Source organism: Eutrema salsugineum, unplaced genomic scaffold, assembly GCF_000478725.1.
Source record: "Eutrema salsugineum unplaced genomic scaffold, Eutsalg1_0 scaffold_10, whole genome shotgun sequence".
NCBI lineage: Eukaryota > Viridiplantae > Streptophyta > Magnoliopsida > Brassicales > Brassicaceae > Eutrema > Eutrema salsugineum.
The window spans coordinates 4,100,063-4,113,720 of NW_006256908.1; the positions used below are offsets into that span (position 1 = coordinate 4,100,063).

The 13,658-nt window shown below is 33.2% G+C and overlaps 2 protein-coding genes across 3 annotated transcripts; one reads left to right on the forward strand and one right to left on the reverse strand.

Annotated features, from left to right (window-relative positions):
• The first annotated feature begins 2,991 nt into the window (after positions 1-2,991).
• LOC18027480 (protein SODIUM POTASSIUM ROOT DEFECTIVE 3) lies at positions 2,992-4,712 on the forward strand. Its single transcript, XM_006409836.2, has 3 exons — positions 2,992-3,606; positions 3,950-4,025; positions 4,360-4,712. The coding sequence occupies exons 1-3, from the start codon at positions 3,055-3,057 to the stop codon at positions 4,533-4,535; spliced, it is 804 nt and encodes a 267-aa protein (XP_006409899.1). The 5' UTR covers positions 2,992-3,054; the 3' UTR covers positions 4,536-4,712.
• A 4,141-nt stretch (positions 4,713-8,853) lies between these two features.
• Positions 8,854-11,141, reverse strand: LOC18027481 (dirigent protein 25). Of its 2 annotated transcripts, XM_024148510.1 has the most exons (2): positions 10,668-11,141; positions 8,854-10,326 (listed from the first exon to the last, which is right to left on the reverse strand). In XM_024148510.1, the coding sequence occupies exon 2, from the start codon at positions 9,686-9,688 to the stop codon at positions 9,002-9,004; it is 687 nt and encodes a 228-aa protein (XP_024004278.1). In that variant the 5' UTR covers positions 9,689-10,326; positions 10,668-11,141; the 3' UTR covers positions 8,854-9,001. The 2 variants fall into 2 exon arrangements, with proteins under 2 accessions (XP_024004278.1, XP_006409900.1); XM_006409837.2 differs by lacking the exon at positions 10,668-11,141 and having other exon boundaries at positions 8,854-10,333.
• Between the last annotated feature and the right edge of the window lie 2,517 nt (positions 11,142-13,658).

Here is a 13,658-nt window from a genome sequence, read left to right on the forward strand (position 1 = left end):
GTGGAGAAGGAGAGACCATTTAGCCTTTTTCTATTACGTCAAGAGATATCATACCCCTTTTGGAGGGAGGTGAAAGTGAAGCGCAACGAAATAAAAATCTTAGATTCTTTAGTAAGTTATAGATTGTTAGTTTGAGTTTTGATTGAATTATCTGTTGACTTGTTTCAATATTGGCTGATAAACTCATTGTAGGCTCACTCCGCATAGTAGAGGTGTAATAGAGCTTTGCAGAAAAATAAATACTGGATTGATAACTGATAAAGTCTGGTGTTCGATTCTTTTTTTCCCCCTCGTGTTTGTGTTCGATTCTAAGCATGATCAAAAGGATAACACAAAATGAATTAAAACTTTATATAAACTTTTTTAATGAATATGAGATATTTCTACAATAATTTACTTTCATAATTAAATTTAGTGTCTCAATTCTGTTCAAATATTAGAATTTACAGTGGAATTTAATTAAGAGAAAAGCACCATAACTTAACTTTAATAACTTAACTTTAATGTTAAAAAAAAAAATCATTTGAAAATATGCATAAACCAGCATTTGGCAGATAAATACAATAAAATAAATATCTTGAGCTAGGAATGTGACATTTTAATAGATTCTATGTTTTCAGTGACTAACAACAAATTTGATTCCAACAAAAAAAAAACAATAAATGCAAAAAAAATAAATACACAAAAGAATATGGATAAATGATCATGACTTAACTACATGTTATATATATATTGGTTAAAGAGTAATTTAATATTCAAAATGACACAATTATTTTACTTAATTTATAAAGAGATGATAAAGAAAGATTTACTTATCAATTCAATAGTTTATAAAATTTTAAAATTATATATATTAGAAAAATAAACCGCGTGTACATACCGGTAATTTATGTATTATAATAACTTAGTCTACGATATAAACATTTTTCTATTTGATTCGATTACATGATTAGAAAACGAAAAAAAAAAATTGTAGACCAACGAGGAATTCAATTGGTTGCTCAGAATTCTTCTTTTGGTTCATATTTATTCGTGTCGGCTAATTAGTATTAGTTTAAGTTGGTTTTAATGTTACTCACTTAATTACATTAGAGCAAATGAAGGCCCATTGGTTTTGATATTGATATCTAAAAGAAGGCTCCTAAACTAGCCCGCTTATCAGACATGATAAGCCCTTAAACTTCAGATTACACAGAAAAATGTAGCCACCTTGTAAAACGGACATCTCAAACTACGGTGATAGTGGAATTGGTTTCGTTCTTAGTTAAAACTTAGCAGGATTATCGGGTCTCTAAGACCGTTTCTTATGATTAAAAGCTAATTTTTTAATCAGTAGGGAAAAAAAGTTTTTAGATACATCTCTTATTTACGACAATAAGAGACCGTATATGCTTTCAATAACAACGTTTGATTGGATTGTATAAATGTGTAGGCAAATGTGTGGGGCTTGTAAACCCAATTTATTATTAAATTAAAGGATAAGATACCTTAAGTATATAGCGATGATAGAGCGTAGCTACCTTGTCAAACCAACAGTAGTTCTCAAGAACGACAAGAGTGAAATCTGTTTTGTCCTCGAATTTACCAGCATATCAAACATGTTTCCCATTATTTTGAAATTTGACTTGTATATGGGGACATCCATGTTAATTTAACAAATATTTTCGTTGCAACAAGTTTTTATCATGGTTCTCTCTAAATCACCATTTTGTTTAGCTATAACGCTGCAAGTTTTAATGATGATGAAATGAAAACTTTTAATTACAAAAATCAGTTTTGGTTTCCGAAAGTCCAATCAAAAGAACTTATGGGAAATCTCAAACATTTGGTAATCGCATGTATAGATCACTGCCATCTGATAAGCAATTATAGAAGTAACTTTAGTCACAGTTAGTATATTCTATACCCAGTAGTTATATTTCAATTATGAAATTAGTGGCTAGGTTCAAAGTGTTATATATGCATGTTATTAGCTAGTGATAGTAATCATTCTAGCAAAAATTGAACCTCAGCTTTTTCAGAATTTTATTTGTCCCCACATCGAGACACTAGTACTTAGTGGGAATATACGATGTACAATTCCATTGGTCTTCAACATTATATAATAATAGTAATATATAATATTGATCAAAATGCTAATCTGCATGTGTTAATTTTTCATGTCTATAAAAATAGCCACTTTGGCAACAAAGATTCGAGTCTTAAAAGCTGTTATTAGAAATGAGATCGCAACGTTAGCCTCCTTGCCTCTAAGAAGGTTCACTAACATCTCCATATGACACACACACACAGACACACACATTTAGGAAATAGCATAATGAAAATAGTTCTAGCTACTTTCATAATGTCATTCAGTGTTGTCATCTTTCCCAGACAAAATTAGTTTTTACTTTTCAGAAATAGCATAATATATTCTTTTTAAATAAAGAATATTGCAAACAAATTTGAGAATTGTTCCTATAAATCTAGGAAAAATGCTGCATTCATTTGTAAACAAATATATCATAAGCTTTTCAAAGCTTTTATCATAAAACTTGTGGTCTGTTTTCTTAAAGAAAACTTAAAAAATCATACTAGTATTATTGAGAAAATATTTAAAATATGCTGTAATGCAGAAATTTATCATGTATTTGTGTTTTATTTTGATTAGTCCAGATGGAAAAAGCAAACTAATCTTAGAAACTAGAACGAGCTTTAAGCAGCGTATTAAATATCTCAATTTCTCTTTTTGAATATTAAATCAAACGAAAGTAAAATGGCAAATTAGAAGGTGCAGAATCATCAATCTAGAATCTAGATCGATCCAAAGTATGCTTTCCACACACTCCTTCTTATGCATGGGACCCCATTCTGTAATAATATCTCATTTCAAATATAAAAACAATTACATAATAAATGATTCGTAAGTCGTAACACTCCTCTTTAAAACCTTTATTAGTAGCAGCAATTAGTCGCTTAATCACACGACCATTCTTCTCTTAAAATCAACAGACAGAAAGTGTGACTGTTGTAGTGAGAAAGTGAATAAGAGAGATAGAGAGAGAAAAAGAGAGAATGAAAATAAGTGATATTTTCTGTTCTTCTCCGGCATCAACCGCCGTACGACCAACTACACTTCACCACGACGGAGAAGTCACCGGAGGTCGTAGATCCGTCGAAAGCCACCGCCGGAGACAAAACCCTAATAACAATAAGAACAAAACCGTCCCATGTTTCACTTCAGAAATGCCTTTTATTCCTATTCCTCGTCCGACCATGAGCTGCAGAAACTCTTTTGAGTCGTCAAGTGGGTTTCGCCGGAAGATCACTTCACCTCACGGCGGCGACTTTCAACTTCGCCGGAAAAGCTCAGCTGACGTAAGCGACTTGAAAAGATCGAGCAGTTCTCTGCATGGCTCATTATCGTCGAGGTATCTTCTAAAGGATCATAAGTCTTTTAAAGAAGGTGATAAGGACCTCTGGTTATCATCATCGGATCGTTCTAAGGATTTGGTCATTTTCCGTGACCGCAACGTCACTTCTTCTTCTTCTTCTTCTTCCTCGTCCTCGTCTTCCTCGTCTTCTGTAACCAACGTTTCATCGCCGGCTCCATCCACTGATGATCAGGTTTGATTCTTCTTCTTTAGCCAAAATATTCATGCTTTTTCTTTATAACATGATTATTTTACCGAATTTGAATTTGGGTGGTGACAGAAAAAAAAAAAACACTAGCACAAACTACTATGTTACATGCCTTCTTGGTCCCAAAGTATTTATGATATTAATTTACATTTTCTGATTTGGTTTGGTCAGGTAAATTTATATTTCATATGATATATAGATATCTTTGAATGTATATGCAAATATATACCATTTGGTTTTATTTGTTTTAATTGATATGATGTTTCATTCTACTTGTTTTTACTTAATTTAGTAATATGATGTTGATCTATTTATTTATTTTTGGTAGGTTGTGGTTTTGAGGGTGTCGATCCATTGCAAGGGATGTGAAGGGAAGGTTAGAAAGCATATCTCCAAAATGGAAGGTACTAAAGAGTCTCTTCTTCATTCTACAAGACTAAAGTATCATATCAAACATAACCAAAACATTTATATATACAACTCGAATGAAGATATTCAACGGATAGATGACCATATATGTAAGATATTGTCTAATTTTAGCAAACATAAATATACTAAAACGGATATTGGTTAGGAGCTTTATAGGTTAGTGTTTTGACTTTTCCTGATCATCGGATGCCTCTGAGCAACAACTTGTTTCCTTTTAAAAGGAAATTTCAATATTAAATCAAGAAAATTTTAATGAAGAGAATATATGGATATGATAAATTAATTATAGTTGTTGAACAAAATTAACAGGGGTGACGTCATACACCATTGATATAGCGACAAAGAAGGTGACGGTGGTCGGAAAAGTAACACCTTTGGGAGTAGTAGAAAGCATCTCCAAGGTCAAATCTGCTCAGCTTTGGCCTTCTTCTACTTCTTCTCCTTCATTTCCTCACATTCCTAATCATTCCCTCCTCAAATCTTAGTTTTTTTTTTTCTTTTGTAATTGAGTCTAAAAGATATGGTTATTTGACATTTGTCATGTCGTACTAGTACCAATGTAATAATAAGATTTATGGTGATGTAATAGTTTACATACATATGTTTGAAACATGTGGCTTTTATTTTAAGACATTTAATCAACTTTCATTTTCTTAATGAAATTTTACCGATGTTTACAAAGCGCATGTCACATAAACGAATCATGATCTACACAATATTTACATACGATAAACCTTATTCATATAATATATGTGCATCTCTGTTAAAAAAATTTTCATTTTGTAAAAGAGTATTTGAGGAGCTTAGTATTTTTCTTCCTACTATCGGATCTCCAAGTCATCTCGTATAATCGAAAAGCTGCTCATATTTTAAGCTTTCTTGTGATATATTTGATTGAGGCTCTAACTATCTGAAAAGCGATTTATGCTCACACCTTCTATTTCTGTATTGAATGAATGATTAAAAATTTTATTTGGCATATCTTTGACTAATTCCTTTTGTTTTCAATGTTAAAACCAGATTTCAAATATACTTTCTTATGGATAGCGTATTTAAATTTTAAATAGGTTCTGATGCTGATTAATGATTACCAAATATGACCTACGCACCATATACAGTTTATTTATAAACCGGCCATACGAAATATTAGAGGATGTTTTCGTTTGGATTATTGCTTTCAACTTTATATTGCTCGCTTGATATTATATGGAGAATATAATCATATACAGATATTTGTATAGACACGTGCCCTGCATATTTGTAGGGATCGGAGAAAAATGAGAAAAAGGGTGAATAATGGGGATGCAAAACATGAGGACCATTGTATGTCTGGCGTGCTACCGATATTATATAGTTTCATAAACAATAAAAAGCAAAACATTTAAATACAAATTATGATCAAAGTTATCTTTTTATATGGTGTCGTAGGGACATGTGCCGGTTTCAATCATATTCACGGTGGGTCGTATTTGGCTAAATATAACGACACAATATGAAATGACATGTTTTAATGAATGCTAGCTTGCTTAGTGATACTTCAAACGTACGTGGCTTTTTTTGTGTCGATCAAAAGCCAAGTTTTGGAGATACTGCTAGGGCATGGTTCAATTCGGTCACATATGGCTCTCTTAGCGATGGAAACGTATAAAATCGACGTAGTAATGTGTTGATTAAAAAAACTGATGAAATTTTATTCCACAAAAATGGTGCAAGAGTAGATGATATACGTCCAGTCTTATTAAGAGTACATCAATGATACATATTTTTGTTTAGTTAAAGGCTCTTCGTATTGAAAATTTATTGGGGTTTTAAGATTTTACAAAAGTGCAATACCACAAATAAAAACTAAAACCCATGATCAGTGTATAAATCGCTTTTTAATTCATCAGTATTGTTTAGGTCCTTTTCTTGTGGAAATTGTGCATAACTTTAGACTAAAAACTTTCGACCAAACAAAAAAAAAAACTTATAGACTAAAAACTCTTTAGGCGGCCGGAAAGATTTAAAAGCCAAAAGCTGAGAAAAAATAAATATCTTATACGATATTTTAGAGAAATTTGGTACGTTGAGTCGGCGTTTCCTCAAAGAAATATGCATATTTAATCTTAAAGACAAAATATTATCTATAACAAAACAAAAATCATGTGGGATTTCTTTAGCCAAATAAAAAACTAAAAGAATAATCATGTGGACTAAACTTAACTAACTAGTAAAGTCTTATTTACACCAATGAAATTGTAAATATTTTATTCTTACTAAAACAGTAGAAATAATAATTGTAAACTGTAAACAACGAAGTTCTATAGTTATTATCATCTAATATTTCAAATTTCTATAGTTTTTATAGTTTTGTTCTAGAAATTAATTTTGTATAACTTAATATATATATATATATATATCGATAATTTTTATAAACAATTCTAAATTAATTAAAATGGTTAGAAATTTGAACCTAAATCGGAAGTACAAATTTAACGTAGTTTATGTACAGAATATACATCTACATAATTCTTAGGGAAAAAATCCGAAAAATACACCAATTATTAAAAATTTGGAAGAAAAATACACAAATTATTTTGACTCCCTAAATAATACATAAACTATTAATCGTTGTATATTTAATACGCAAATTATTCATCACTTTTTCTTTAATACACGAACTATTAAATTTCGTATATTTTACACGTTTTGACAATATTTATATTATAAAAATCTAACTTTATCCTCCTTTATTTTTTAAATTCAATTTATATTGTTTAGAAAAAATTAATAGTTTATAAAATAAAAATAGATTAATTTAGACGTATTGATGGAATATTGATCTGGTCGTCACTGGCTTCAACAAATACGCTACGCTGATTCGGAATCTCCGACGACGAAATACAGTTGGCAAAGAAGAACATGAGTGAATAACGGGTTGTTTACGGTGGCGTTCATGTAAATTGAACTGCCGATATGAAAGCTCCGGTCGCAAATCGCAATGAAACCTTACCAATTGCTTCTTCGTGTTGTCGATTCCTTTACTCTGATTCATCTTCAAACCCGAATAACAAAAACATGGTATAATGTGTGAAAGATAAAAACTCGTGAATCACCGACTCCGTAGGCTCCGAATCACAACCGTGATTTCGTCTTGCAGAAACTCGATTTTAGCTCTGCCACTCATCAGATCCATAATCCCAGTTTCTCTACGAAGAAAAAACTAAATTCTTTCGGATTGGACATAATCTCGTTGTCAATTATGTCGAGAAACAAATATAGCCTGTCGCGGGTGCATGACCGGTCGAATTCGTTGCAAGTGGGAAGCTGGAGAGGAGATTCGATGGTGTGGTGGCGAAGAAGAAGAAATGGAAGGCAAATTTAGAAGATCCATTTGGAAGAGAGTAGAAAATAGTGAGAGATATGGTCTCAATTGTTGATGGATCTGAAGGAGGAGAGGGAAGAAGAAGCGGTTTCGACGGAGGAGAAAGACGAAGGATATTTTTTTTTGTTTTTGTTTTAAAAAAAAATATATTATTAAATAAAATAAAGAATTTCTGATAAAAAATAAATAATTAAAGAGGAAAATCGAATTTTGAAATTAAAAGAAAGTAAAACTGTATTTTCATATAAAAATTGTGTAAGATACACGAAATTTAATAGTTTACATATTAAAGAACAAGTGATGAATAATTTGAATATTAAATATACAACAATTAATAATTCATGTATTTTTTAGGGAGTCAAAATAGTTTGTATATTTTTCTTCCGAATTTTATATAATTGGTGTATTTTTTGGGGTTTTTCTCTAATTCTTAAAACTATTTTATCTATAAAACTTCGTTCACAGTTTCCACCATGCAAATCTCATCATTATGATACTTCTTTCACGTTTCCCACCAAGCAAATCTGCATTGACGGCAACTGATGATAGAACACCATTATGTCACTTTTATAACATGACATGCTTTGCTTCATTTGAGACACACAACAAGTGAATTCCGTTTGACATTATCTCTATCTTTTATCATTTCGTTGTTTCAATTTATTTATTTTATTATTATTTAATAAGTGTCTTAATATAAACGAATTACGATCCCAAAACAAAGTGAAAGGGAAGAAGAGTTTTTCTATAATTTTCCTTTATTAATTGTCAACACACACACACACCTCGTTTTATTTGAAATACACTCTTTTGCCAGAATTTGAAACCGGTTTGTAATGTATTTTAGTATCACTCGATATGGAATTTTGAAACCGGTTTTGTAATGTAATTTAAACTTATATAAACGAAGAATACCTTTTAATCACTCGATAGATAATTGTGAAACCGATTTTGTAATGTATTTTAATATCACTCGATATGGAATTGTGAAACCGGTTTTGTAGTGTATTCTAGTGCACAGATCTCAAAACGACACTAATTTGCCAAAATGCCAAAATGTGAAACCGGCTTATGAAAAGCTCATTTAATTTCTTTCCTACAATGAGAGTTATTAGGCCTTGTGGTACGCTTTAGGACCATATGTAAGCCCACAACAAACTTTGCTCAAAACTTCCATCCATATGTGACACTGTGACAGGGATTAATGAAATTTTAGGGATGCAAAGTCATGTTTAAAACATAAACCGAATCGAAACCATACCAAAACATTAACACAGCAAAACAAAACGATTAAAACATAAACCGAAACCATAGTAAACCGAATGGAGTGTATCCGATTTAAATCGTTTTCAAATGTAAACTGAAAAAAAACCAGAAAACATAACCGAACCATAAACTAGAATCAGCAACAAAGGAACTTGAATAAATTTTGATCTAAACCATAAGTTGATACAAACAAATCTGTAGATTTCAGACACAAAAACAAAAGTAAATACAAAGCTTACACAACTCTTTCACATTTAGATTACAAATTATACATTCCACACACCAAACATCCCCAAACAGAAGAACAAGAACAAGATAAAACTAGTAAGAAAGATAAACAGTACACTGCAGAACAGTCTCAAGCCCATCAGTAAACTGATGTGGTTGCTGCTGCAGCGTCCCACTAGATCCCGTAAACGTCTTCACAATCGCAAAACCTCTCGCATTTACATACTTCCCTGTACCTCCCATAACTCCTAAATGCGATTCCGAAGCAGCTGTTCTATGAACTCCAAAGAAACTTATACTATCTTCATAACCTCCACTCTCAAACATCGCAGTAAACGCCATCGTCTGGCTAGTACCATCAACCGCACTCGCCACATAGTACCCTTGCGCTTTCCCGAGCAAACCAGACCCGAGCTCGTGTCCTTCGGTTAGTTCATCGTCGATCACTGTCATTGTCCCGAACATTAGCATCTGAAGAGCAGAACCGCTAGGTAACTGACCGCCATTAGCAACGGGAAGACCGTTTAAGAGGTTGTTGTTGCCGTTGTTTCCGTTGTTTTGGAGAATGTTGGCCGTTGTTCCGCCGAGTCCGACGAGGAGAGGGACGTTGTTGTTGTTGACTATTCCGTTGTTGTTGTTGTTCGATGGAACTCCGTTGGTTAATGGAAGGTTTGCACCGTTTGGTTTAGCGAATGGGAGTTGGCCGCTTAAAGCCGGGTTTGCTACGACTCCGGTTACGGCTCTTGCTGTTGGGTTTGAACCGCCGAGTATATCGTGCATAAAGAATACCAATGCGTGGTCAGGACCTGCACCACCACCAAGAGCCGGACCAGCACCACCACCAACACCTGAACCAGCACCACCGCCAACACCTGTACCGGCACCACCACCAACACCTGAACCGGCACTACCACCAACTCCTGAACCAGCACCACCGTCAACACCTGGACCGGCACCACCGCCAACACCTTGACCGGTGGCTGAACCACCACCACCACCCGGTAAAGAACCAGAACCTGCAGCTGGTAAAGGACCGGGACCAATGGTAGGCAAGGAACCTGGACCACCAACCGGTAAAGGACCAGGAACAGAACCGGCGATTGGTAGAGGACCAGAACCTGAACCACTTGATGGTATTGACCCTGTACCTACACCGAGACCGGTTGCAGCAGGACCTGAACCACTTGATCGTACTGATCCAGTTCCTGCACCAAAACCGGTTCCAGCAGAACCCGAGCCAGTTCCCGCAGAACCTGAGCCAGAAGCTGGTAAAGGACCAGGAAAGGGGCCTGATCCAGCAGCTGAGGCAGAGCCAGGGGTGGTTGTGGCAGGGAATGTATCTTCTTCATCAAGAAGCCGAGCAGCAGCTGCAAAAGTAACGACGAGAGCTATAACCAGGAAAGAGAGTATCTTTTGACCTGCCATTGAGCAAGAAGGATGATCAGAAATGCAAAGATTGTTGTTTGAATGATAGAAGCTGATTCTGACAGAGCAATATATATAGCAGAGTGAATAAAGAAAGTGAGATTGTTAATAGAAGAAGATGGAGTTGATGAAATGGAGCAGGTAATAGCTTTTTCCATTATCTGTGGTGGTTTGGTTTTGGAGAAAGGAAAACATATCAGCTATACTTCTCCACAAGATTTGAATATTAATTTGTCAAATTTCGCAGGTTTAATGTAAACTACACAAAGATCAAAGCATTTCAAACTCTTTTAAGCTTAACGAGGATAAATATTGAGGGCAGACTCGATCATACCATGAAAAGGTCACATCTTGACTTTGCCCAGATCATCGTTTCTGCATAAGAACCCAGTAAAGATATTGTAAGTCACGATCGTTGGTTGATTGCAATTTTCCTCTCTCACGCATTTCGTCGAACACCTTGTGGCACACCTTACCGAAACTCCGTTTAGCAAACCAACCCTTTGATTATAAGATTGAATAAAAACCGAATCACAGAAATCGCATATCAAGTGATCCATCAGGAAAAAAAGGATTCTCTTTATTACATCTCGCTGAGCAAATTGTGCTGAAGGTGATTCGAAGAACAAACACAATCAAACGAAACAATCATTAAGGGGAAAATCCCGAAATGCTAAAAATTAAAGTTAGTAAGAGGGTTTTCTCAACACCGGCCGTTTCGATCGTCGACGAGACTGAGAAATTCGTCGACGGCATCGAATTGCGCAATTGAGGGACGAGAGAAGAAAAGAGTAAAGTGCTCTCCGGTTCCACGATCTTCAAGTCCCGGTTACGAAAACATATGTTTAAACCCTAAACCGAAACAGCCGGTTTGTAATAAGGCGTACAATTTTGAGCATTTTGGTTTGACTCGTTTACCAAATCCTAAATGGTCGTCCTAGAAAATACGTCTATTTTTTTTCCTGAAGTTACCACATCTGTAAATTCATGGTCATAATACATAAATTACGATATTTCCCTTAGACCAAAAAGGAAAAAAAGGATTACGAAATTTGCCATTGAATGTCTTCAATATGGATGGATAAATGACTAAATTTTGTTTTTTTTTTCTTTTTTACCTTTGACTGTCTTTAATAAAGGATAAATGACTAGGTCCTTATTTTCAGCAACAGTAATCTTAGATACATTTGACTGTGTAGATAATTCATATATCTTTTGCGGATAATGTTCACCAGATATAAGGATATTCACGTTTAGATCATTTTAAAAATAATAATATAACTAGCTAATGTGCCCGGTACGTAAATCAAACGTTAGAATTAAAAACATAATTTAATAATTATATGTTATTATATTTATATTGTTTTTATTTATTTATACTAAATTAGAAATCTGAATAAATTTTTTAAAAAATTAAAATTAAAATTGATAATTATTCACAAATAAAATGTAATCCATCGATAAAGTTTAATTCAAGTGTGCCATTTAATAATGCAATTTTTCACCATATCCATTATAATCTCATTGATACTTTCAAATAAAAACGAATTGATATGATCTTTTAAAAATTTCCTCCATCATAACTTACAAACTCCACATACATATTTTGCAGATCGATTCTGATTCTTTATAGTTTTAGAGGTTATTTTGGTAATCATTTTAAAAAACTATGTAGAGGAAAAGAGAGTTAGAAACCATGACGTTATTTTAAGGTTGGTGTTTCAACATTTCTTTTGGCTCCGTTGAGTTGGAATTTGATAGGATCAAAGATTCATAGTATTAAAATTTTTCTCAAAATAAATATCAGCTGCATAAGCCAATTTTTTTTAATATATTATCAATGTTTTCTATGTAAATTTTTTTATTTGTTTTCGTATGAAACTCAATTTATAATTTTATCCACAGTTGCTCCTTATATAATAGCAACAAAAGAATTTATTTGTTCTCTGTGATTTGTCGATTTTTTTTTGTTATCATGTGGATCATACAATAAATAGAAATTATTAGAATCCCTAAATTTTCATAGTTAGAAAGTATGAGTCCCATAGCATATACAAAATGTAACTGAAATTTATAAATTTATGTAATATTTAGATGTTTTATATATGTATTATCGTCACAATAGATCAATAAATCAACATTTACTTTTATTATAAATATGTGCAAAAATAATATTCAATATTAATCTTGTGTATTTTTGAAATATTTATTAACATATAATATATTATTTTATATGGTTGACAACCTTATCAAAACCATCAAATACGAACATATAATATTTTATCCATATTTTAAAAAAATACCACAAGTGAAATGATTATATTTAGTACAATCTCCATGAATAATTTAAAGAGAAATCCATAAGAAAGACGTGATTGGTTCCTTATGTGTGATTTAATAAAGTTTAGAAACAAAGAATCAAGTTCGCAATGAGCAGCAGCAACATCAACACTGAACTGCTTTAGACGAAGTAATTTCCTTCTCAGTTTGATTTCATCATCATGCAGAATCCACACAAAAAACCACGAGCCACCAAATGTATTAAGAAACGAAATATGTGACTTGAACCAAAAGGTAAAATGATTAAATTGTTTCCCCTCGAGAGGCTTCTTCATCTTCTGACGTCCTCATGTCTTAAATTCATTCTCTGTTATTACAATACTCTTTGATTGCACTATCTTCTGCATAAGTGTCGTCTCCTACTTTTTCTCTCTTGAAGTATATATTCTGGAGTCATAAAAAGTCACTAAACTAAACCACTTTTAAACAAAAGCTTATCTTTAGAGACATGTAGATAGAGAAACACATACGCTGTAATTCGAAGTATAAAGGATGAACAAACATTGATTAATACTCTATTTTTTCAAAAACTGCAGGAACATGAAGAAGAGAAAGCAGAGGAACACTCCATAGTTAAAGGTGAAAGGAACCGAGATGTTTGAAGTGGAGGTGGTGTTCGTAGCGGAGACGACGACGTTAACGATTAACTCCCATTATTGTAATTATGGTTGGCTCGATGAACATAGTGTGTTTTGGCCTTTTAGTAGGATAAAGGTACTTGTAAATTTGTAATGAACATTCCACCACCAGAGTAAAACTTCTCTCTGTAGCTTTCTTTTCTTCTTTTTCTTTAATAAATCTAACTTTAAAGAACTGATACGGCTTCTGAGTTTGCGAAGCAAACTATCCTTGAGATTAAGGCCATCACATCTTAATTTCCATCGTGTGATATCTTATCGCCTCCACTAAGTTCTTTTGTCAGATGAAATTGAACCATCTTATATACACAAAATGATCAGTCAATCAGTAACTTTTAGGCCATAAG